This window comes from Ambystoma mexicanum, chromosome 11 (assembly GCF_040938575.1).
Source record: "Ambystoma mexicanum isolate Mex_15411 chromosome 11, UKY_AmexF1_1, whole genome shotgun sequence".
In the NCBI taxonomy this organism is placed as follows: domain Eukaryota; kingdom Metazoa; phylum Chordata; class Amphibia; order Caudata; family Ambystomatidae; genus Ambystoma; species Ambystoma mexicanum.
Genome location: NC_090934.1, coordinates 118,909,671 through 118,932,757, shown reverse-complemented (window position 1 = coordinate 118,932,757; position 23,087 = coordinate 118,909,671). Strand labels below are relative to the sequence as shown.

Genomic DNA, 23,087 nt, shown 5'->3' with positions numbered 1-23,087 from the left:
TACAGAATCCAAAAGGCATCACTAGATACTCGAAAAGACCAAACCGGGTTTTAAAAGCGGTTTTCCATTCATCACCGCTTCTTATGTGCACCAGATTGTATGCCACACGTAAGTCTAGTTTGGTAAAATATTTAGCCTGTCCCAATTGATCAAGCAACACCGAGATCAAAGGAAGGGGATACTGATTTTTGACCGTTACCGAGTTAAGGGCCTTGTAATCAATACAAGGCCTAAGGTCCCCTTCCTTTTTAGGTACAAAAAACAGAGGCGAGGCTGCCGGAGAGGTAGAAGGACGGATAAAACCCATAGCCAAAGCCTTGTCCAAGTATTCCTTAAGCACCATGTCCTCCTGAAGAGACAATGAATAGACTCTGCCTGACGGAATCTTAGCCCCCGGAATGAGCTCGATAGGACAGTCATATATACAATGAGGCGGAAGGGTCTCAGCCATTTTCTTGTCAAAGACATCAGAGAAAGAGATATATTCACTAGGCATCTGTGTAACAGCCTCGGCAGAAAGTGCTCCGATGGATGAAGACGGAGTCGCGAACAGACGACTGGGAGGGTTAGAGACGACCTCATGTGCAGCACTGTGTGTTGCAATATGTGGAAGGAAACTGAATAAGGCCCAGAGCCCAATCATTATGAGGGTTATGCAACTGTAACCACGGGATCCCCAGAAATATTCGATAGGCTGGTGCTCTGATAACATCAAACACCACCACCTCTGAATGACCATCCGGTGTACTCATAGTCCAAGGTTCAGTTTGTTGGATTACTAACCCTGAGACCAAAGCTGTACCATCAACAGCACTGACTGACTCAGGTTGGGGTTTAGTAGCCAACGTTACCCCGGAGGAGTTGGCAAATTCTAGGTCAATATAATTACCTGTGGCACCAGAATCTATAACCACTGAAGCAGAAAAGGTTGAACCTGAAGCATTCAAAAATGTGGCCGACAAATGAAACAAGGAAGGAGGACTAGTCATGATTGGGTCCAAAGCAGAATTTCCTGACAAAGGGACTCTATCTATTGTCGGGACCTGGCGTTTCCTGCCTTCCGCTTAGGTTTCTTGGTACATTCTGATAATAGGTGATCTGCTGAACCGCAATACATACACAGGTTCTTCTTCCTGCAGTGCTCTCGTTGGGCGGGAGTTAAAGGACCTCTAACTGTGGCAATCTGCATGGGTTCCGGGGCAGATTGTGTTGCAGGTGCAACGTCTGGGACCAAATGGGGCATCGTAGGTCTCTTTTCGCCCCTTCTTTCTGCTCTCTGAGCATCGATTTGAAGAACTAAATCCAACAGGTCCCCAAAGACCGTAGGGACGGTAGAGAGGGTGTCTTTCAACTCCTCGGAGAGACCTTGGTAGAAGACTGCCGATTTCTTTTCCTCTGGCCAATCCGTTTCAGCTGCCAGTTGATTAAATCGGGCCAGATATGCGAGGAGGGTGGTAGAACCCTGTCGGAGTTTAAGGAGCTCAAGATCAGAAGCCTGGGTAATATAGTGGGTATCAAACACCCTGCTCATGGCAGTGAGGAGGGCATCACAGTTGTAAAGTGCGTGACTTTTAGATTCCAAGACAGGATTAGCCCAGGCTGCCGCGTTCCCCCCCAAATGTGACAGCACAAAAGCCGCCTTGGTTGTGGATGTAGGGAAAGAAGAAGGCCGACAGAGGAAATGTAGCTTGCACTGGTTAACAATACAATGCCCTGCAATTCATCCACCCTCTGACGAAGAGAGTCCTGAGCTGCAACCATATTGGTCCTTAAATCAGTCATCATCTGCATCAATTGGGCTAAAGTCTCCATTGGTACCCGTTATTTTTAGGCTTCTAATTCTGTAACTCACCACCAGATGGACTGGCCGGGGCGTTGAGAGGACGGAGTACTCAATGAAACGGGAAACTTCTGTCACTGCTGAGAATATAGCCCAAAAAGGACCCCTCAGACCGGACTACCTCACTTGAGGCAGCTCTTTACGATAATGGACCCCCTTGACTGTACAAATATAACAGGCAGGTTGGTCTATTACCCAAAAGAGCGGGGAGAACCACGCCGCTACACCAAGCTGCAAGAAACAAGATTACAGGTTACACTGGAATAACAATCAGAGCTATAAGAGGTCTTAGGAAATAGAAAGTACCTGTAAAGGATTGGCAGCTAGTTGAATAGAAGAGATCTTAAAAAAGGAAAAGAAGAGAAGTCACACAATCGAAGTTCTGTGCAATGGTAGAAAAAACAGGTGAAAATGGAGAAGTTTTGTCCCCCCTGGTTGTTGAGAATGTCCAGACAGAAGACAACGGAGGTATACAATATTAAACCGGAAGGGTTAGTAGAGGGTGACTTCCCGAACGGCACGAGGGTTGCAGCTAGAGTCTGGTTGGTGCAAGGAATACAGCAGAGCGTCCAACTTGCACTAGTGATAGGAACCAGAAAGTCCAATTCACTCTAACAGATTGCTGTCATTGATGACTGAAGGTAGGGGTACACAAAAAGTCACAGGTGGCTAACGGTTCTTACTGTGGAAGTATTCTTGCTGATATCAGGAAGATGACCAGTGAAAGCAAAACAGCACAGAAGTATTTGTGGGGCACCAGTAGGAGTTTGGGAATGCACAGCCACACAGAAGAATAGTGGCACAGTAGCGTGTTCAGAAGACTTCACGGATTGGAATCCGCTACCGAGAGGGAACAGACAAAGGCAGGTCAGAAATGTTCCGGAGTCGAAGCACAGCCAATGGATGAAAATGGCAGATAAGGGACGCGCAGTAGCAAAGTCGGTAAACAGTTCCAAGGTCAAAATACAGGAGAAAGCACGATTCCGTATACAAGAAAGCCGGTGAAAAAACAAATGCTAATTAGAAGCGCTGGGCTTCGAGTCACATGGTTATTTATGTGGAAGAGGGCGTGTGCTACCTACGCTCATTGGTCGGCTGAGGCGGGCGTTGTCAGCTGATCGGGGAACCGTCGCTCAGCTGTACGACATGGTTTCCCCAGCAACGGCCAGTGCTGCCAGAATGGGGAGGCTCGGAATGAAACCCGATCCTTCAGGCGTCGGTAATGCTGCGGTCCGAAGCGCGTGGAACGGCGCCTACGTATAACAGTTGGGTCTATAATCTTTCTGAAAACCTTTGTCCACCTTCGTCAAACGGCAACAAAGTTATAAGCCATCTAAAAATGTTGAGAGCCCCCTCTAATTTTGCCCCCTCTTGACAACATCCCACCAGACTGTCTCGTGAGGATAGCTCAGGTGCAACGTGCTCACCTTGGAATCAAGACGACACAGAGCAACACAGGTTTCATCCCCGGGTCCGCGCTTAGAAACCTCTGGGTATTAAGCGCATTATAGATAACCTATCATATCATGTCATAAAAACATTCATATCTAGGTCTAAAATCGTATTCCAAATGTTTGTGCAGATTCATCAAATGGCACCACATTTATAAGCCTTTAAAATATTTTGTGACCCGCCCCTCTAACTTTGTTCTTTCTTGACCAGACAGCACCACACTTTGCTGAACCATTCAGAGTCAGGTCTAGAATGTAATTCCAAGATGTCATGCAGTTTCATTGAGTTGCGTGCAAAGTTCTAAACCATCCAAAAACTGCTTTTCAGCAACCCTGTAATGCATAAATAAGCACAGGGCCTCATTACGAGTCAGGCGATAACCCTGGTGGCGCTACTGGCAGGTTGCCGCCAGACTTGTGCCACCGGGAGATTACAAGTCTGGGGGCCCGGGATGTCAGGCACCTGTAAAATGTAAGTCCCCACTCTATCATAGTGGGGACTCGAAGTGTCTGCCTGCCATGGCCGCTGCGCCCGGCAGGGTCAGACTTGACGGGCGCAGCAGCTATGCCAGGCAAATACGTAGTTTGTTGGTCCAGAAACAAGGGTACTGGTGAGGTTACCAGCACCCATGTTTCCTGACCAGCTAACTTGTAATGAGGCCCACAGATTTCCCTGAACATCTCAGATGTTCACAGACATCACAGGACTACCCCAGACATGCAGACTGTTCGCCGATGTCGGAATAGAAAAGCCACCTGTTTTTTGCCCTTTTTAAGGCCATATCATATCCCATCCTCATCACCCCTCACCTCTCCAGAGATTGTTTCATTAGTTTGACAAGTGCAATGTTGTGTTTTTCAATATGTTTTTACTGGGCTGTCTGCGGACACCAGCCACTGTCCGCAAATCCAACATGGCGAGGGTTTCCAAAAATGTGATGCACTTCATGCTTTTCACCATTCAATAAGCGGGTGTGTCAGATGTCCACGGACATTACGCCACCCCCTGGACCAATCAGAGCACTGTCCTTGGATTGAACAGGGAAGTGAGTACACGGACCAAACCCAGATATCACATTTTTATTTTTACCTACTTTTTTGGTTGTTTTTAAAAAAAATACTGGACGGATTTAGCCGTCGCTCCTGCTGCAAATTTGGTGAAAATCCTTCCAGCGATTTGGGATGTAGGCGTGAGCAAATTTCTTTTCCCATTGCGTTTATGGGAAAAACCACAACTTTTGGGACCCCACGTATAACTTTGCCCCCCCCGCACGAAACTGCACGAAACTTCAAAGTTTCATGAGGATTCATCCGGGCGGGACGACAAAGTTAAAAGCCGCCCAAAATGTGCCCTTCCTCTTCCTATGGGTTGGGCAACTTAACCATAACTAGCAAAGGCTGTGTAATATATACACACATATAACTATACATTATAGAGTGGTGGTCGACGTCCTATAGTTAAGGTGAGTGACTGTAGCCATTGGAAATCCGAAAATTCTATTGCTAATAACTTTTGACTTGGTGGACGGATTTGGATGACATTGTTCAAAGAAAATCTTTGTCACGGTCCCACCTTCCCCCAGATTGGAAATTATGGGAAAGATACGGTTATTAAGAAAGCAAAAAGCATTGTTTTCGGCATACTCCCATTAATATTCCCATAGATAAAAAGGCTACATTTTAAGAAACAATTTGATCACGAAGCGTTGACTTAAATTCCGGGACAGGTATGGGTTTATTCTGTCCAGTAGGTTTTAAAATATTTGATGGGGGAGGGGGTGCCTCCTCCCAAAAATATGAATATATCTCCCATGGTGCTTTGCAGCACAGATGCTTTTCAGAAATGAAAATTTGCCACTTTATTTTTGTGGCCTGATGCAACTTGCAAGCAATTGCCGAAATGATACCAGGGAAAGCGGAAACTGAAAATTGCTCAAAAAGCTATTTCGAGGAGGAAAAAGGAAGACCTTGCATCAAGCTAGGGGCGGGGAGGAGGAAAGAGGATACTATGTTAAATTGAAGAGTTGAAGGTAGTGTGGGCAAACACTTATGGAGCTCTAACGGTTTAGGATTATCAGGGGAATACCGGGGACATTTCGTGAGATTCCTGCAGTAATAATGCTAGACGCACTCGGAAAAGAAAATGCGTCACACTAAGCAAAAAGTGGAAGGGGGTAATGGGAGTGGGACAGGGAAGGAAAAAGCAGCTGGGGAGTGGGGGAACCATGGAAAGAGGAAGGGGGCACTTGCTGAGTGCCTGTGAGGGCGGGAAGAGCTTTTTCATTTTTGAGCATTTCCTCTTTATTGAGGGAATACCGGGGTAATACCATGGCCATGGGTAGTTCATTGCCAGTACCAGGGGAATATTTGGGGAATCGGAAGAGAGTGAAAAAAAAAGAAATGTTAGACCCAAAGGAATCTATTGGTGCAACATATACAGTGTTCACAGCTGAAGGCTTTGCTCGTGAGCCCCTTGAATAAACTACGGTATGACAAAACCCTTGATATTCACTGAAAAAGCATTAAGGGACACCTAAGGTGATCCGTTTTAATGCAACAAACCCCTTCCAATTCAGCGGATGTGGGAAATGGTGATCATCTTAACCCGGCATACTCTCTGTTGCAACGCTCATGAGCACATGCATAACAGATGGGATTCACAGTGACATACAAAATTAAAGGTTGGCAAGATAGCTCAGTGGGTTGAGCACTTGCTTCTGCAATCTGTGTGTGATCTGCAGGTTGCAGGTCCGAGTCCCGTCAAGGTCAACTCAGCCTTTTATCCTTCCGAGGTCGATAAATGAGTACCAACTGCGGTTGGGTGATATTGTATGCATATGCCAGTATTACGGAAAATGGGGGTTTGGGAAACCAAACCAGCACTGATTTTGTTAAAAATGAGCCCAGACCCGTTTATGGTTTTTTGGGTGTGTGCGCTATATCCATAGAACATGGCTTCTAAGGAACAAAGGGTTGAAATTGGGGGGCAACTGAGTAGTTTTAAGCACAACTCACCCCCTGGCACTACAGTAGACTACAGGTTTGGATTGTGTGTACCTTTCATTAAGAAGGTTTTCTATATTTTTAACACCATGGTCTAATTGTTTCCTGAGGTTGCAAGCAGCACTCTCCTCGGTGGTTTTATTAGCTGCTGTTCAGTACAAACTCAACTGTTTTTTTTAGCTCTTATTCTCTATGAAATGTGTATTAACTTTTTTACTCGTGTACCTGGATATATCAGTTTATCTTATCCAGAAGACACTCCCACATGTTTAACACCTTGGTCAAATTGTTTTATAAGGTTGCGAGTAGTGCTCCCCTTTTATTGCCTACCGTTTAGTACAAAGTCAACTGTTTTTAGCCTCTACTCACAAGGATTTTTGCCTCAATTATGTTATTCATGTACTTGGCTATATCTGTGTATCTGCTGTGTAGTTTTTGTATTCTTTGTAAATGGGTGTATGTAATTTGTTCTACATGAGGGCGCATACCGAATAAAAGTATATTGACTGACTGGCATATGTGCTCTATGTAAAGCACTTAGGCATACGCAGTATATAAATAACACATCATTAGATCCAGGGGGTCATCAACGGGGGGATGATGATTTAAGATGATTATCACTTCCTGCATCCGCTGAATTTCAGGAGTTTGTGTTAAATCTGATCACCTTAACTATCCTTTAACAAAAAATATGTCAGTGAATATATGTGGGCACTGGCCACAAATCCAACATGGCTATCACTAAAATGGAAGCTTGATGCAAAATAAAATTGAAGATGTGCAATAGGACATCATTTTGGGTGTCATCTCTATAACACATGATACATCTGAGGGTGCCGTCACTGCGTCTATAGAAGGAGCCCCTTCCCATGAGGTCAAGGAAGTGAGGCCGCTACCCGATAGTCCCACTGAGTAACACCCTCAGGAGGAGTATCTCATGGGAGGGGAATCCCCCTTTGGGACCAGTGAGAACCACATCGGGAGAATGCAGTATTTCCACCAATCCCATGACCATAGACCCTCTTCCCACAGTTACCCCACTTCTTAGTCACCTCATTCCTCTTCTCTTTTTCTTTCATACCCTATGTACTTTGCAAAGTCAGTTCGTGTAGAAAGTACTGAGACAAGGGAGATTCCTAATGAGTTACCACACGAGTACTCATGTAATACTGAGACAAGTAAGATTCTTGGTGAGTCTCCACACCCACACTCAGAGCAATACTGAGTTACCATTGGAACCACTTTTAGCAGTCTAGTAGTTCAGAGATATTGATTGGTGGAAACAGAATAAAAACCAAGAAAGTACTAGGCAGAACGTGAAGCCGTCCCTGGAGGAGCCGCAAGAGCCTGGTGGAACCCATCGTACAGACGGGTATTGACCAGGACATCATGGAGAAGAGGAGAGGGCCCAAGGGTGGTCCAGGACACCAGGACTGCACAACCCGTGAGCAAACTAGACTGCTCGGTGCTCCAGAGCTCCGTGAAGTGTGGGTGGGTGATGGAAGCCAAGCTAGCCCTGAACGGGGAAGGATTGCGGAGCAGCCGCAGAGCAGGGAAGCTCCGAGAAGGCATCAGAGTCTTGTGAATGAGCCCAGCGACCGCCATAGTGCCAACAACCACGCAGCCTGCAGAAAGAAATACGCCGGCAGTCGGGAAGACAGTGGTTGCTCAAGCAAGTTGTGGCTCAATTTCGAAAACGGGGTCTGGACCCAAAAACAAGTAAAGGGAAGAAAAGAAGTACACAGAGCTGTACTACGACTTGGCAGGAGATTGAACCAAGCCTTGGGAAAGCCACACTAAGGTCACATTTGCGAGTCTGGAACTCTGGAAATGTAGAGTACTGGGACTTGTTGAACATTTATTACAGTGCTTGGAAGGTTAGTGAACCAAGCCTGTGTCACCCACCACAGCCTGGGAAGCCTCCGTGCCAATCTTTTTCGTTGCAACACCTGGTGAAAGGGGACCAGGTCTGCCCACCAGGGTTAAGGACCCACCACAGCCTGGGAAACCTCCAGGCAATACTTATTTGCGTAGATCCTGATGAAAGGGAACCAAGTCTGCCCATTAGGGTGCCTGGTGAGAAGGAACCAGCACTGTCAATCAGGGTCTGGGACCCGAGAGAACTGTATAACAAGCCTGGGAAGGGCTGAGGTAAAGGAGCCATTCCCCCACCAATTGTGAAGTTGAAGCAGAAGCCTGAGAAGGGCTGGGGAGGAGACATTTCCATCAACATCTGAGGAGTAGTTGAGACCACACAGGGAACCTCCAAAGCTAAGAACTGCCTTTTGTCCAGGCGGAGGGAGTCATCCCTCTGGACCAAGAAGACACCACTTTGAATCAGTTAGCTTTGAGTGCAAGGGATAGTTTTGGGATTCTGACACTGGACATTGGGACTTTTACTTTGGATATTCGGACACTAGTTATTTCAGGGACACCCTCTTAGAGTTAGGGCAAGATAGGGGTTTCTTTTCCTTTTTATCGTCTAACAAAGGTTTATAGCCAAATTGATGACCCTTCCGTGTCCGAGTTTTCATTCTGCACCTTTACAACCATTTACACTAAAATTAGATGTTTATCATTGGCACAAAACCAAAGGTCGTGCTGCAATTTCAAGGTAAAACAGTTATAACCCCCGAAACGTTGGTCAACATGGATTGCAGTGGTTGCGGAAGGTAAGAAGATTGGGCATCTCATACAGCATTTCCTGTGTGTCAGCACACAGCACGGTCCCTGAGACGTATGTTAGAGTACTGTCATTGGAGTCCTGTTGCGGTACGCCCATTTAGGCTAGCTAAGAGTAATGTCACTCAGTGGTGTAGCCAGTATTTCTTACCAGAGCGGGCCTGCGCATTATACACGTGGGCCTATGACAGGGAGCCTCCCCCAAACAGAGATGTATTCATGTTATTGGGGAATGCTCCCGGAGAAAGTTGAAACAGTGTAGGCTGCTTTGTACATTTAACTCATTAAATAATACAATTGATCCAAATGACTACTTCACTGTACTAGAACACAACGTGTTGTGAACCCAACACAAATCTTCTGAGTTTTAACACTGTTTTTAAAAGACTCACAATAAAATAAATTGAGTGAGTAAGGCACCTGCTTTTAGTCATTGAAGGGCATGTAATTTTTTCATTGTGTAACACAACATTTAAAGTGCTAAACAAATGTAAACCATTTTTGTCGGTCTAACAATGGGACACTATAGGAATAAACTGAGCAGTTTAAAAACAAATTGCGGGTTGCTTTGTGATTAGGTTTGGTCCCTTGAAAAATGTGATTTCTAACTGGAATGTGTCTGGGCTTCGAGACCATATGCACCCAATGCATTTGTGAATCACTAGGAAGATGCACCACAGTCAATAGAGAAAATGCAATATATAACAATAAACACCACCAGCAGGTGTACTACATTTAACTTCACCAGAAGACTCCATCCGTAACACCATGACCCAGGGGCGGGCTTTCAATCCTCCTTAATTCCATTTTGAAACGTGCAGCCTTGAGTTCTTTCCATTGAATAAAGTAGATTTAAGTAAAACTGAAGTAAAAGCAAAGCCCAGGACAAAAGCATATTCTTCCCAGTGTCGGGAGGATAGCTCAGCGGCAACGTGCTCACCTTGGAAGCAAAAAACGACATGGAGCAGCACAGGTTCGATTCCCGAGTCCGCGCTTAGAAACCGCTGGGTATTAAGCGCATTATAAATAACCAATCATATCATGGACTCATCTGACAACCTTACAGCGTTTTGAATACTACATATTAATATTATTCAACTAAATGCCATTGCTTTATTAGCACCGTGTAGTAATGAAATAAGGTTTGCTCTGCCAGAATGTGATAATGTGCATGGGTTCTCTTCTGCCTTGCAACAGCAAAATGCCTGCAAAGTAACTGCTAAATAGAAACAGCTTATTCCATGCAAAAGGTCGTTTTGCAGAAAACCACTTTCCAGTTTACCAAAGTGTCATTACTACTTTATGCATACTTAAGTTTCTTAAAAATATGTGGAATCAGAGCTCACTAATAATTATAAGTCATGTTTTCTCTGTTCCATGTAATCTTATATTTCTATACCAATGCAGAACACCATGTATTAGAATGCAATATGATCTGAAACACAAATCAAGTGGAGAGGGACGTGGTGTGCGATGGTGAGGATTTCTTCTATGTTTGTTGTGGAGGTGTGGCATCCTTTGCATTCACTGCTCGTAAAGGTTTAAGAAGTCATTTACCCACGGAACGTGGAGCAGACAAGTGGAGAGAGAACTGGTGTGCGATGGTTAGGATTTCTTCTCTGTTTGTTGTGGAGGTGTGGCATCACTTGCATGTATTGCTCGTAAAAGTGTAAGAAGTAATTTACCCATGGATTGCGGAGCGGACAAATGGAGAGAGAAGTGGTCTGCGGGGAACATCGTGGAGGATTGGTAGGTCTACTGTTCATTAAAACAGCATAACTGTGTGGGTTGGGCATTAAGTCAAGGGGGACATTTTCTAACATTGACTGAAGCCAGAGTCGGTCCGGGCAGTAAGTGGGAGGGAAAACGAACATCTACACTGCTGCATTTAAGAAGAGGGGTTTCTGGCATATGGAATAATTGCCGGATAACTGTGTCTCAGCGTATCAGAAGACCGGACTGTGAGAGCCTTGACAAAGGCTATCTTACAGTACTACGCCCATCCTACTGTACTGTGGAGCTCATCTTACAGTACTTCCACAGGAGCACCTCTTACAATGCATCCACTGGAGTTCATATTGCAGCACTTCTACTACTTGAGCTATCTTACAGTACTACACCCAATCTACAGTACTGTGGAGCCCATCTTACAGTACTTCCACAGGAGCACCTCTTACAATGCATGCACTGGAGTTCATATTGCAGCACTTCTACTACTTGAGCTATCTTACAGTACTGCACCCATCCTACAGTACTGTGGAGCCCATCTTACAGTACTTCCACAGGAGCACCTCTTACAATGCATGCACTGGAGTTCATATTGCAGCACTTCTACGACTTGAGCTATCTTACAGTACTACACCCATCCTACAGTACTGTGGAGCCCATCTTACAGTACTTCCACAGGAGCACCTCTTACAATGCATGCACTGGAGTTCATATTGCAGCACTTCTACTACTTGAGCTATCTTACAGTACTGCACCCATCCTACAGTACTGTGGAGCCCATCTTACAGTACTTCCACAGGAGCACCTCTTACAATGCATGCACTGGAGTTCATATTACAGCACTTCTACTTGAGCTATTTTACAGTACTTCTACTGCACCCAGCCCACAGTAAATCTGGGAAGCTCATCTTACAGTACTTTTGTAAAACGAATTGTTCATTTCTGCCACTGGAACACATCTTACAAGGCATCGACTGGTGTTGGTGATCGCAAGTGTAGCAAGCCACATGGGACAGAGAAGCCCGGCGGACCGAGGGTGGTGGGGAGACTCCAGAGCATTTTGCCAAGGTCTGGAGGAGGAGAGCCATTCCTCCTACTGGGGCGAGGCTGCCACAACTGACATGAAAGGTGGGCCAGAGTGTTCTGTGTCGGTGGAACACACCTATCAAAACCATATGGCCGCGGAGAGGCCATGGCAGGGAAATACCTTGTGGAATCCGTGACAAACAGAGGAACAGCTTCTTGGAACAGCCGGGGTCCAAGAAGTCTCATGGGCTGGGTGGTGGAAGCAGAAGAAGGTGCAGGCCACACCCCCATAGTCACAGTACCTGACAGGCTAGTAAACCAGGTGGACTAAATTGAGAAGGAAGCAAATGTGCACCTGGTACCGCCACCCAAAAAGGATATCCAAGCCTCGTCAGTCATCATCATAGCCACAGTACCCAGCAGGCTAGTAAACAAGGTGGACTAAATTGAGAAGGAAGCAAATGTGCGCCTGGGACTGCCACCCAAAAAGGATATCCAAGCCTCATCAGTCTTAATCATAGTCACAGTACCTGGCAGGCTCGTAAACCAGGTGGACTAAACTGAGAAAGAAGCAAATGTGCGCCTGGGTTCCCCACCAAAAAAGGATATCCAAGCCTCATCAGTCATCATCATAGTCACAGTACCTGGCAGGCTAGTAAACTAGGTGGACTAAACCGAGAAGAAAGCAAGTCTGAGTCTAGAACCCACACCCACGTAGGATATCAAACAATATATAGAAGAGAATCCAGAGAACCCAAGAAAGACAGAGAAGGATCATTCCTCTACTTTCCCAAGATTGTGTGTTGAGCAGAAGTAGTATGGGTCAAACCAGAAAAGGTCTGGATTCCCCAACCAAAATACAAAATACAAGAGGATAACAAGAGTACAGGGGAAGGGAGATATCACCCTGGCGTGGTGGACTTACCAAGAAGCCTGAGAAAGGCCAGAGGAAGGGAATCATTATTCTGGCACGATGAGAAGCCTGAGAGAGGGACCAATGTAAGGAAGCCATAACCCCTGGTATTGCTATGTTATGTTATTTTGTGTTTGTATAGCGCCTTCATTGGTATGATCTCAAATCGCAGTGGGTTGAACGCCTTTAGGGACCATTGTCCAGGTCAATGGAGAGATTAGAGTAGCATATAGGGCTAGGGTGCACTCGGTATGTGTACAGCCAGTGCGGTTTGCGCAGAAGTGGCCGCATTCTAATACTAGGTTGTTAGAGGTCATTGGAATGTGCGCAGCAAGGTATGTGGCCACCGAGTCTGCATTATGGCTGCCGTGGAGCCGGTGTAAGATATTTTGGGCCTCATTACGAGTCAGTCAGTATGGAAATAACGGTGGCGCCGCCGCCACCGTTGTTTCCGGACCATCTGATCTCGCGTTCTGCAGGCGGGAGGTGTCATTCCCGCCAGGTCTCACCTGGCGGGTTTAACACCACCCGCCTGCGCGGCAGACGTGGTAACACCGGCACCATTACAAGATGGTGCCGGTGTTTCCAATTCCCCATCCCCATGGAGTCCTATGGGACTCCATGGGCATGGGGATTTACCGAATTCTGCCTCCGGAATTACCGGGTCACCCGGGTTGTAATGCCCCGGTGATTCAGGGAATCATGTCGGTTGAATGGTAATACGCGCCTTGCGGTAACCTGCCGGAATTTCCGGCATGGTTACCGCTGGACTCGTAATGAGGCCCTTTGTGTGCATCTAGGGCAATTTTTAGTGGGGTATAATTGCATTCTACCAGATTGTTGAGGTTTTCAAGGAGCAGTGTAGGTATGTGTGCAGCTAGGCCGAAATTGATCGAGGGAAATAGCTGCATTGTATTGTTTGTTGGTGTAAAGTGGGTAGTGAGCATATTGGTAGGCGTGAGTGTCTCTGCTTACTGGTAGTAGTCACCTGTTCATGTCTGCTTTCCGGACGCTGATGAGCTGTCCGCATCTGTCCTGATGGTTCCTGGTAGTGGATCTCTGAGAGAGATTCTCTGGGTGGTGTGGAGTGTATTGTGTTTGCCATGGTGGACGTTACCTCTTCCAGAGACTCTGTTGTAGATGTCAGAGGTCCCATTTTCCCAGTCTTTGGTCATATTATATTATATTATTATTATATGTATAATAGACCATGGTGGGTGGCTGGGTAATTCCTGACATGTCTTATGGTTATTGCGGAATTCTCCGGAAAGTCTGACCATGTTTCACCTCGGGGGTGGGGTTGCATGTCTCACTTCTAGTGGTGTAGGGGTTGCCTGGCCAGAGCATATACCGCCCGTGTACCTGATAGGAGACAAGAGATGACCCAACATGGTATCCAGAACACAAGTTCAAGTACGCTCAGGCTCTGCAGCAGTGGCTCTGCGTGTCGAGTCCTAGACCGGCAGAGTTGGGCACAGGGTTATCAGGACTAGGGACAAACATGGTAGGCTGAGAGGGGTCCTTGACAGTGGCCATGCATGCTAATACCCAGAAGGGTAAAGATTGACTGGAGTGGGCTCAATCGTATTTAGCTGTGTGAGGGGCTGATTACACTCCGGGAGTGAGATGGTGTGCAGGTGTCTGCGGATAGGCCTGTGTGACGATGGTTGACATCTCCTAGACTGATGGCGATGTGTTTCCTTATGGGAAGATAGAAGAATTAAGCTCAGTTATGGGTGCTGTTGATCACTAGTTTCCAGGTCGGTATATCCAGACAAACATTTCCTGGTCTTAATAGTGTGGGGCATGTCTGGTCGGGTGGTAGTGGGCTTGCCTTGTCATTGCATTTGATTATAGTGTCTTTGGTTTGGGGTCATGGGCAGGGAGGTAGGTAGCGCTGGGGGGCATTGCCAACTACTTGGTACAGGGGGGGTTGCTAGGCCATTGTCGTTGAACCAGGGTGTGGAGAGCCTGCAGCTGCTTAGCCCAGAGCCTGCAGGTCTCATGGACCAGCTATCATGCCCCGATTGTTCCTATTTTCCTTGGTGATGAGGCCTTGTTTACGTCATAATGGAGTTCTAGCTGAATTTTGGCCATTGGTGGAGGATTTGGAGGCCCTAGATGGTCCATTATATGGATTACTGAAAAAGCCAGGTTTTCAATGCTTTACAGAAGGCCATGTAGTCCTGGTTGTGTCGAATATGGGGTGGCTGTGAGTTCTACAGTGGGAGTGCCAAGGTAGGGTAGGTGGACCCTCCAGTCCTGGCTGAATTGGAGGCTGGAATCACTAGCAGGAGTGCCATGCTTGACCTTAGGGTGCGTGTTGGAAGGTAAGGCATAATCTTCTCTTGTAGTTATGCCGGGCCGGCCTTGTGCACTGCTCGAAGGGTGATGTAAAGGATTTTGAAAGTGGCCTTTTGTCCAATGGGAAGCCAGTGAAGGGTGCGGAGAGCAGGCGAGATGTGATCCCTTCGTCCTAGTGTGAGGATTAGTCCGGCGGCTGCGTTTTGGACTCTTTGGAGTTTGTAAGTGTTCTGAATGGTCATAAGGCCTAGTAGGACCGCCTCTCTCTTTCATTGTTATATTTGCCTTTGATTCCCATGTTCCCTCGCCCGTTGGCCTGTGGGGGATTTGAAACACAATTTACTTGATGTATAAGCGCTTTACAAATGCACTATAAATAAAAAAAATAAAAAATAGGCATGTGCACCCAAGTAGATGGAGTTCACATAGTCCAGTCTGGACATGACAATTGACATAATAGCATCCAGTTTGTTGGGGTAAGGAAGGTAAGGGAAGATGCGTCTCAGAAGCATGAGGTAGTAGTGACAGGATTTGGATACATTATTGATCTGGTGGGAAAGGGTTAGGCCCAATTCCATTGTGCAGCCAAGGTTTTTGACTGTGTTGGAGTTGGGGGAGGAGGGTGTGGGTAGTGCAGAGGGAACCGGGTCATGGCTGTGGCTGCGGGAGTAGATCTGTGTTGCCGCACACCATGATCTCTGTTTTCCCTGGGTTCAGAAAGAGGTGGTTTCTAGTCATCCATACGTCTATATCTCTGAGGCAGGCTGCTAGGTCAGGTCGTGGATTTGAGTTCGTTTTGGGGATTCTCAGGATCATTTTGGTGTCATCAGCATAGTTATAGCAGGTGAGGTTATGCGAGTGGATGATCCCTGACAGAGGGGTGATGTAGAGGTTGTAAAGGAGAGGTGAAAGGCAGGCGCCTTGGGGTACACCAGTGTTCACAGAATGAGCTGTGGAGAGGAAAGGGAGGAGGAAAGTGATTTGTTTCCTTTTGTTGAGGAATGAGGCAATCCAGTTGCGTGCTGAGTCTCGGATTCCTAGGGAGTTGAGTTGGTCAAGGAGGATTGAGTGGTTAATGGTGTCAAAAGCTGCTGAGAGATCAAGCAGAATCAGTGCAGCGCATCGTTCAGGGTCTGATTTGATTTTTAGGTCATCCCAGATTGAGATCTGTGTGGTTTCTGTTCCGTGGCACGGCCGAAAGCCTGATTGAGCGGGGTCTAGTAGGTTGTTGGATTCTGCAAAAAGGTTGAGCTGTGTGTATGCCGAGTGGTCGATGAGTTTCACCAAGAATCGGTTGTTGGAGATGGGCCTGTAATTGATTGGCTGGAGTGGATCGACACATGCTTTTTTAAGAAGGGGTTGGACATGTGCTAATTTGAAGGGATCTGGGAAGATGCCAGAGGGGAGGGAGTCGTTGAGTATGGACCATGCCTGTTCTCCTGCACAGGTGGAGGTGAAGATTTATTTGAAGAGAGAAGCAGGATAGCAGGATAAGGGTCAAGGGGGGACCCGGAGGGTCTGTTGCTGGACAGTAGTTTGAGAAACTCCTCGCTTGAGATGGGTTTGAAAGAGTTGAAAAAGGCACTGCAGGGTCAGGGGAGGTGGAGTCTCGAGGGGTGGGAGTAGGACAGGGGGTGAGATTGGAAAGTTTGGCATTAAGGGTGGCCGTCCTGTCTAGTGCTGTGTTGTGGAAGTGTTGGGTGAGGGAGTTGCAGAGTGTTTGCATGGACGTGGTCGGAGCAGTGGTGCAGGAGGGTTTCACACATTCTCAGATGATTCTGTGGAGCTCTTTGCTGCTGCTGTGGCATTTCAGGATTCTTTTATTGTAGTATGCTTTTTTGGCCTTTCGGATCTCAGATATCTAGTTACGGTGATGGTGGGCAAAGACAGACTTGCTATGAGGGGTTTTGGATGGTCGCCATTTGCGCTCGAGGCACCGATTATGGATTTTGAATGTCTTTAGATGGGGTGTGAACCATTTAGGGGTAGGTCCTTTGCGGGTGACAGTGGGGCGTGAGGGAGTCATTGGAGGGAGTGAGTTTCTTAGCCAGAAGTCAAAGGATTCGATGGGTATGGGTCTGTCTGGATAGTCGGGAGTGTGTATTTCAGGGCTTCAGCCAGGTCTGGTAGTTACTTGACCTTGTTCCAGCATTTGTGGTCATGAGTAGGGACAGGGCGGGCCTTGGGTGGTGGGGGTGGTGTGCAACCAGAGTAGGGTATGGCTGAGGGGTCTGTCTATATGAGAGGTTTGGGGCTGGACACCGATACGAGGTCGGAGAAGCTAAAGATTGCATTAAGGGTGTGGCCTCCAGTGTGGGTGGGACCTGTGGTATGCCAGGAAAGGTTGAGTGCCTCTTCACTGTCGACCAGGGGTTGGGTCATGGGGTTGTTGTGTATGTCAAACCAGATATTAAAGTCTCCCAGTAGGGTGAGTGCTGGGTGGTTAACCAGTGTGGTTGCTAGTGAGTCACAGAGGCTGTTTGCAAAATGTCTGTCATATCCAGGTGGTCTGTAGATGAGTAGGAAGTTGTGTGAGATAGTGGACGGCAGTGCAAGTCTGACTAAGAGGGATTCTCAACTAGCTGTGCATGGCTGGGCTTCGGTGAGTGAGATGGAGATGTGGGGTTTGGATATGATGGCTATTCCACCACCTCTGGAGGGTCTGTTGTTGGCGATGAGCAAGTAGTCAGGTGGGAAAGCCTCTTGTGTGATTGGTTTGAAATCATGTGCAAATCAAGTTTCAGTGATGAATATGAGATCGGGTTTGTCAGAGGATAGGCGGCCAAAGATGCTGTGTCTGTTTTTGGCCACTTAGCAGGCATTGAATAGGAGGCAGGTGACTTGATGTGGAATGGTGGTTCCCCTGATGCTCGTGGCAAGATGGACTCAGCAGGACTGAGTGGATGGCGGGGAGGTGATGGCGCAGGGGGGCACAGTGTGGCTGGTAGGGTCAGAGTAACTGAACCAGACTGAGGGTTGGTGGTGGTGGTGGATCGGTTCTGGCAAACTGTTTGAGTTGGCCGTGACTGGGTGAGGTGGGTCAGGAGCGGGAAAAGTGAGCAGGCGATGGCCGGTTTGGTGAGATCAAAGGAGGTGGATCCGGGGTGGGGAGGTGGCCGGTGAGTGGAGTCGGTGTGGAGTGTGGGTTCCAGCTAGCTGATGAGTGGGGTACAGGTCCGCAGGGTGACAGAGGTTTAGGTGCGGTGGGCGAGAGGTAGTGTTCAAAGAGGAAGAGTCCGGGGTTGGCTAGCAGGGAGATCCTGACAGCTGGGCTGTAGACTGAGGGGAGGGTGGACCGATGCAGGTGAGCTGAGGTGAGAAGAGTTGAGGGTGAGGGCCGTTTTCTGTTCCCGAGTTTTGTGCATTCGGGTGCAAGAGGTGTGAGTGAGAGGTTAGGGGGGTCGGAGGGGACAAGGAAAGAGATGATATTTCTGGAAAGGGCAAAGCGTGCTATGCTAAGAGAAGTGAAAGGAGTGGAAGGCGGTGGGCTGGAGGTGGAGGGTGAGGTGGTGTAGGGACATGTGTGTGTGGGAGGGTAAGGTCGCAGGTGATGAGGAAGGGGGCCTGACTGGGTGGCTTATGGGTGGGGGGGTAGAATAAGTGGGATGGAACTGTCCAGGGGATGCTGGGATGTCGGGGGATGGAGGCTGGGGGTGAGGCGGGGTGGGTCAGAGGTGTAGGGGAGGGGAGGTATGTGTATCGGCAGAGGGACAGGGTTAGAGGTGCGATGCAGATTTCCCCATGTACGAGTGTTAGATATGGTGTGAAGTACGGGGGTGCTTGGCGTTTAGGATAAAGTGGCAAGGGATGAGCGTGCAGGGACTGATCTGGGAGAATAATTCTTGTGAGGTGCTGCAGGTTGTGTTGTTTTGAGCGCCAGAGTGACCCTCTGGCTTGAGAAGTGGATGTTTTGTGTGGTGTACAGAGGTGGTGGCATGAGGGTCATTCCCGACTGTAGATCGGAAGAATAGGGTGGATGTGAGGGGAGGTTGTGTAGGAGTGTATGGAACTGGGGTAGGAGTGGGGCGATTCTGTGCATGCCAGATGGCTCCTCCGGTCTGAGAGTTGAAGGGGATTTGGTGGGAGGAGGAAGGGTGTGACGGTCAGAGCGTGAAAGTATTCCGGTGCTGGAGTTGGAGACAGGGGGATGAAGTGAGCCAGGGTTTGTGAATGAAGGTGCTAGTATGAAGGTTGTCAGGTGGGTGGGATGCTTTTTGGCTTGCCAGTGGGCTTTGTTAGTTTGTTGGGTAGAATGTGTGTGGTGAATGGCTGTGTGCGGAAGTCATGTTCTTGGTGAGTGTAGCATAGGAGGGTCACGGTTTAGGGGGCGGACACGTGGTCTCGGTAGTCATGTGCGTTCTGTCAGCTTGGGATTGCCAGTCATTGTTGTGTGAGTGAGCATTGCGGCAGTTGAGAAAGTTCGGGTCTGGGTGAATAGCTGCAGGTAGAGCGTGCTTAGGTCAGCGGTACCTGGGTCGAGGGGGACTCACCCGAGTCTGAAGAACTGTCTACACTTGAGACTATTGTAGGCGGTAGTAATTAGACGAATATGAGATACCTTAACGATGGAAGGATTATCAGAGTACTGGGCATCTAGATGTGAGGTACCTCAGTATTGGGAGAGGGGGCCCCAAATCAGAGTTACAGTAAAAAAGCCGACAGCTAGGTCTGCGGCACCTGAGTAGCAGGAGAAGATGTCCAAATATGGGACAAAGGTAGTTGGCAGCAACTGGCTAGATGTCCGCTATCTTGGTGACATGGGGAAACACCTAGCTTACAACAGTAAATGCAATAACGCTTAGATTTCTGACATCTGGATATTGGGAGCAAGCGTCTAAAATGGGAGCACAACAGTAAATGTAATAGCAACTAGATTTGGGCTACTCGGAGAAGGGAGAGAGCGCCTGAGATGGAGAAACAATAGTAAACGCAACAGTACCTAAGTTCGGGATAACTGAATAGTGGGAGGGAGCACCTAAAATGGGGGCACAACAATGAATGCAGTAACACTTAGATTCGGGACACCTGGATATTGGGAGAAAGCTCCTACAATGGGGACACAACATTCAATGTAATAGCAACTAGATATGGGATACTTGGAGGAGGGAGAAAGCACCTAAAATGGAGGCACAATAGTAAATGCAATAGTACCTAAGTTTGGGACACCCGGATAGTGGGAGACAGCAACCAAAATGGGTGCACAGCAGTAAATGCAACAACACTTAGATTCGGGACACCTGGATATTGGGAGAAAGCCCCTAAAATTGGGGCACAACAGTAAATGCAATAACACTTAGATTCGGGACACCTGGATACTGGGATACTGGGAGAAAGCTCCTAAAATGGGGGCACAACAATAAACGTAATAGCAACTAGATTTGGGATACTCGGAGGAGGGAGAGAACGCCTAAGATGGAGGTACAATAGTAAATGCAATAGTACCTAAGTTCAGACACCTGCATAGTGGGAGAAAGCTACCAAAATGGGGGCACAGCAGTAAATGCAACAACTCTTAGATTTGCAACACCTGGATAGTGGGAGAAAGCACCTAAAATGGGGACACAAACAGTAAATGCAATAACACTTAGATTAGATTCGGGAGAGCTGGATGGTGGGTGGAAGTGCCTAAAATGGAGGTACAACAATAAACACAATAACACCTAGATTCGGGACACCTTGAAGTGGGAGAAAGCACCTAAAATGGGGGCACAACAATAAATACAGCAACACTTACATTCGGGACACCTGGATAGTGGGAGAAATCATCTAAAATAGGGGAACAACAGTAAATGCAATAACAACTAGATTTGGGCTACTCGGAGGAGGGAGAGAGCGCCTAAAATGGAACCACAATGTTGTATTTTTGAAACCAGCATCCACATACTTTATTGAAAACATCCCTTATGGAAAGTTCTTTAGCCTCCAGCGTAATTGCTCTACATTGTTTAATTTCAATAAACATGTGGTTATTTTGCGAAACGAGACTGAGCCACAGAGGCTATCCTAAAAAGATGGTCTGTCATTGCTTTACAAGAAGCCGTAACATCTACCGGGAATTCCAACATCAAGAGATAGACAGATCGATAAATTGGTCTGTGCCACTGCATTTTGTCAGTTCAGTACAGCTATCCGTGGTATGATTCTGAAGAATTGGAGGATTCTTTATAACATACATGATGGTTTGGCCAACCAATGTTTGCTTTCATGAAGAGCAGAAGTCTCAAACGAAGCCTAACAAGGGCAAGTCGAGAATTGCTTGGAGGAATGCCAACAATGAGAGATGTTAATCAGCGACCAGTTGAGGGGCACTACCCTTGTACCTCGTTTGTAGCTTGTAACGTATCTTTTATAATCCAGTCATATCAATATGTGGAAAAAACATGGGTTCGCCAGACCTTTACTACCTGCAAAAATACAAATGTGGTGTGTGGTATCTCGTACCTGTGTAGAAAGCGTTATGTGGGTAAAACATTCAGAGACGTACATTTGAGAATAAATGAGGACCGGTCTAAATTTCACAACAAGACTGCTAATGCACATTTAGTGGCCTACCTTTTGGAGCAAGGGCACAGGGTATCTGAAATTAATTGGTTCTGGATTGAAAAAGTCCAAGATTCTAGCAGTTTGAGAACAACCAGAAGATTAAACTACAAGGAACAATTATCGATGTATGGATTAAAAACGCTTGAAAGTGGCCTCAATTCTGTGGAAGAGTGGGAATAGATGGGTAATTAATTTAACTTATTCTTCCGGCAGTGGCGATGGCAATTGGCCAGAATGTAGGATCCCCCACCCCCTTTTTTATGTGCCAGGAGCCTGGTTTCTTAGGGATCCATCCACCCAGATGACCATTGCATCTCCCCTTTAGAGAATCACCCAGCCCAGTGTTGCAGTTTACTAGCTGCATTTAACAGTTCTCCTTCCACACCCAGTGATAGCTGTGCAGTTATGCACGTAGTAATTTTATGATATATATCAAGACATTTCTTTGGCCATGCTGCCATTCAATGTGGGGTGCATCATTATACTTTTGTTTCATTTGTTTCGGTTTCATTGGCTTGCCGTTAGTGGTTGGGATCTTATCGCCCGCTCTGACGGCATGCCATTCCAACTAGGCGTTCATCTTTTCCAACATCGCTGCTGGTATGGAATGGATGTTGGTCCCTCTTTAGTGTTTAGCTTTTTTAGGATCACGTAGGTTTGGCCACTATTGCTTTGACATGCTTCATTTATTTCTATGCGTCGTTCTCTAATGTGGATGTTGCTGGTCGCCGGAACTGATGGTTCGATGCAGGGCAATGCTGGCAAGCGTGTGAGACTGCCACAGCTTTCACAAGTACACCAGGTGAAATCAGCCGACATTTTGTTACTTTCTTCAGGTTTTGGTGGCGCTAGTGAGCTGCTGACCTTGCTGTTAGTTTTGCAGTAGTGTGAGGTGATGTGCATTGGGCTGTAGTGTTGGGTGTAATGTATTGGGCACCATTTCCCATTTACCAGCCCAATATAATCTGTGTTTCTTGCCTTTGTATAAGTATTTGGTGCAACCCTGACTACGAGGGTTACCCTAGAGCGGCTCCTGTTTCAGTCTATTCACAAATTGAGTGCATTCATTGTGCACGTTCAGTAAACACTTATTTAATTTTAGTGTTGAGATCTGCTGTGAATTTGGTTTGGGAAGCTGGGATTGAACAGCCCCTTGTTTCCCAGGCTGGAGAGGCTTCTTGTTTGTCTCATTCTATCTATTTTTCTTGTGTTTTTTCTAGTTTTAGTGATCAATTGTTTTTTAAGCCCAGGCATAAACCTTTGCACGCTCAGGTTTTTTCAGTTTCCATGTACATTTGCTCTGCTTAACTCGTAAGTCTTGTGCTGGTTGACGGTTGGTATTTACTACAAGTGTGTAAGAGGTAGGAGTTGTGTTGTATTTTGTGTCAATTTATAAATGTTATTGTCCGTTTTTAGTTACTTTGGGTCTTTCCGGCAAGTGTGCATGCAGTGGTGTTAACATGTTGCTATTTTGGTGATGGGATTTTTTTTTGGTTGCACTTTGTTAGGGAGCATGTTGCTTGATTTATGGTGTTGGGTATGTAGCAACCACCCAGTTTAGTTATTTTTCACACTGGGTGAGGTGAAGGGTGTCCTG

General features: G+C 47.0%; 1 protein-coding gene across 2 annotated transcripts in view; it reads left to right on the top strand.

Moving 5' to 3' along the window:
- The window catches only part of LOC138503125 (uncharacterized), a 253,579-nt gene that overhangs the window by 48,836 nt on the left and 181,656 nt on the right, over nucleotides 1–23,087 (top strand). The window contains exon 1 of one of the 2 annotated variants that reach the window (XM_069622644.1): nucleotides 10,584–10,725. The exons of the other annotated variant lie outside the window; for it this stretch is intronic. Coding sequence (XP_069478745.1) covers nucleotides 10,684–10,725 — 42 coding nt within the window. The 5' untranslated portion in view covers nucleotides 10,584–10,683. Of the gene's footprint in view, nucleotides 1–10,583; nucleotides 10,726–23,087 lie in introns of those variants that run through there. 2 annotated transcript variants of the gene reach the window in all.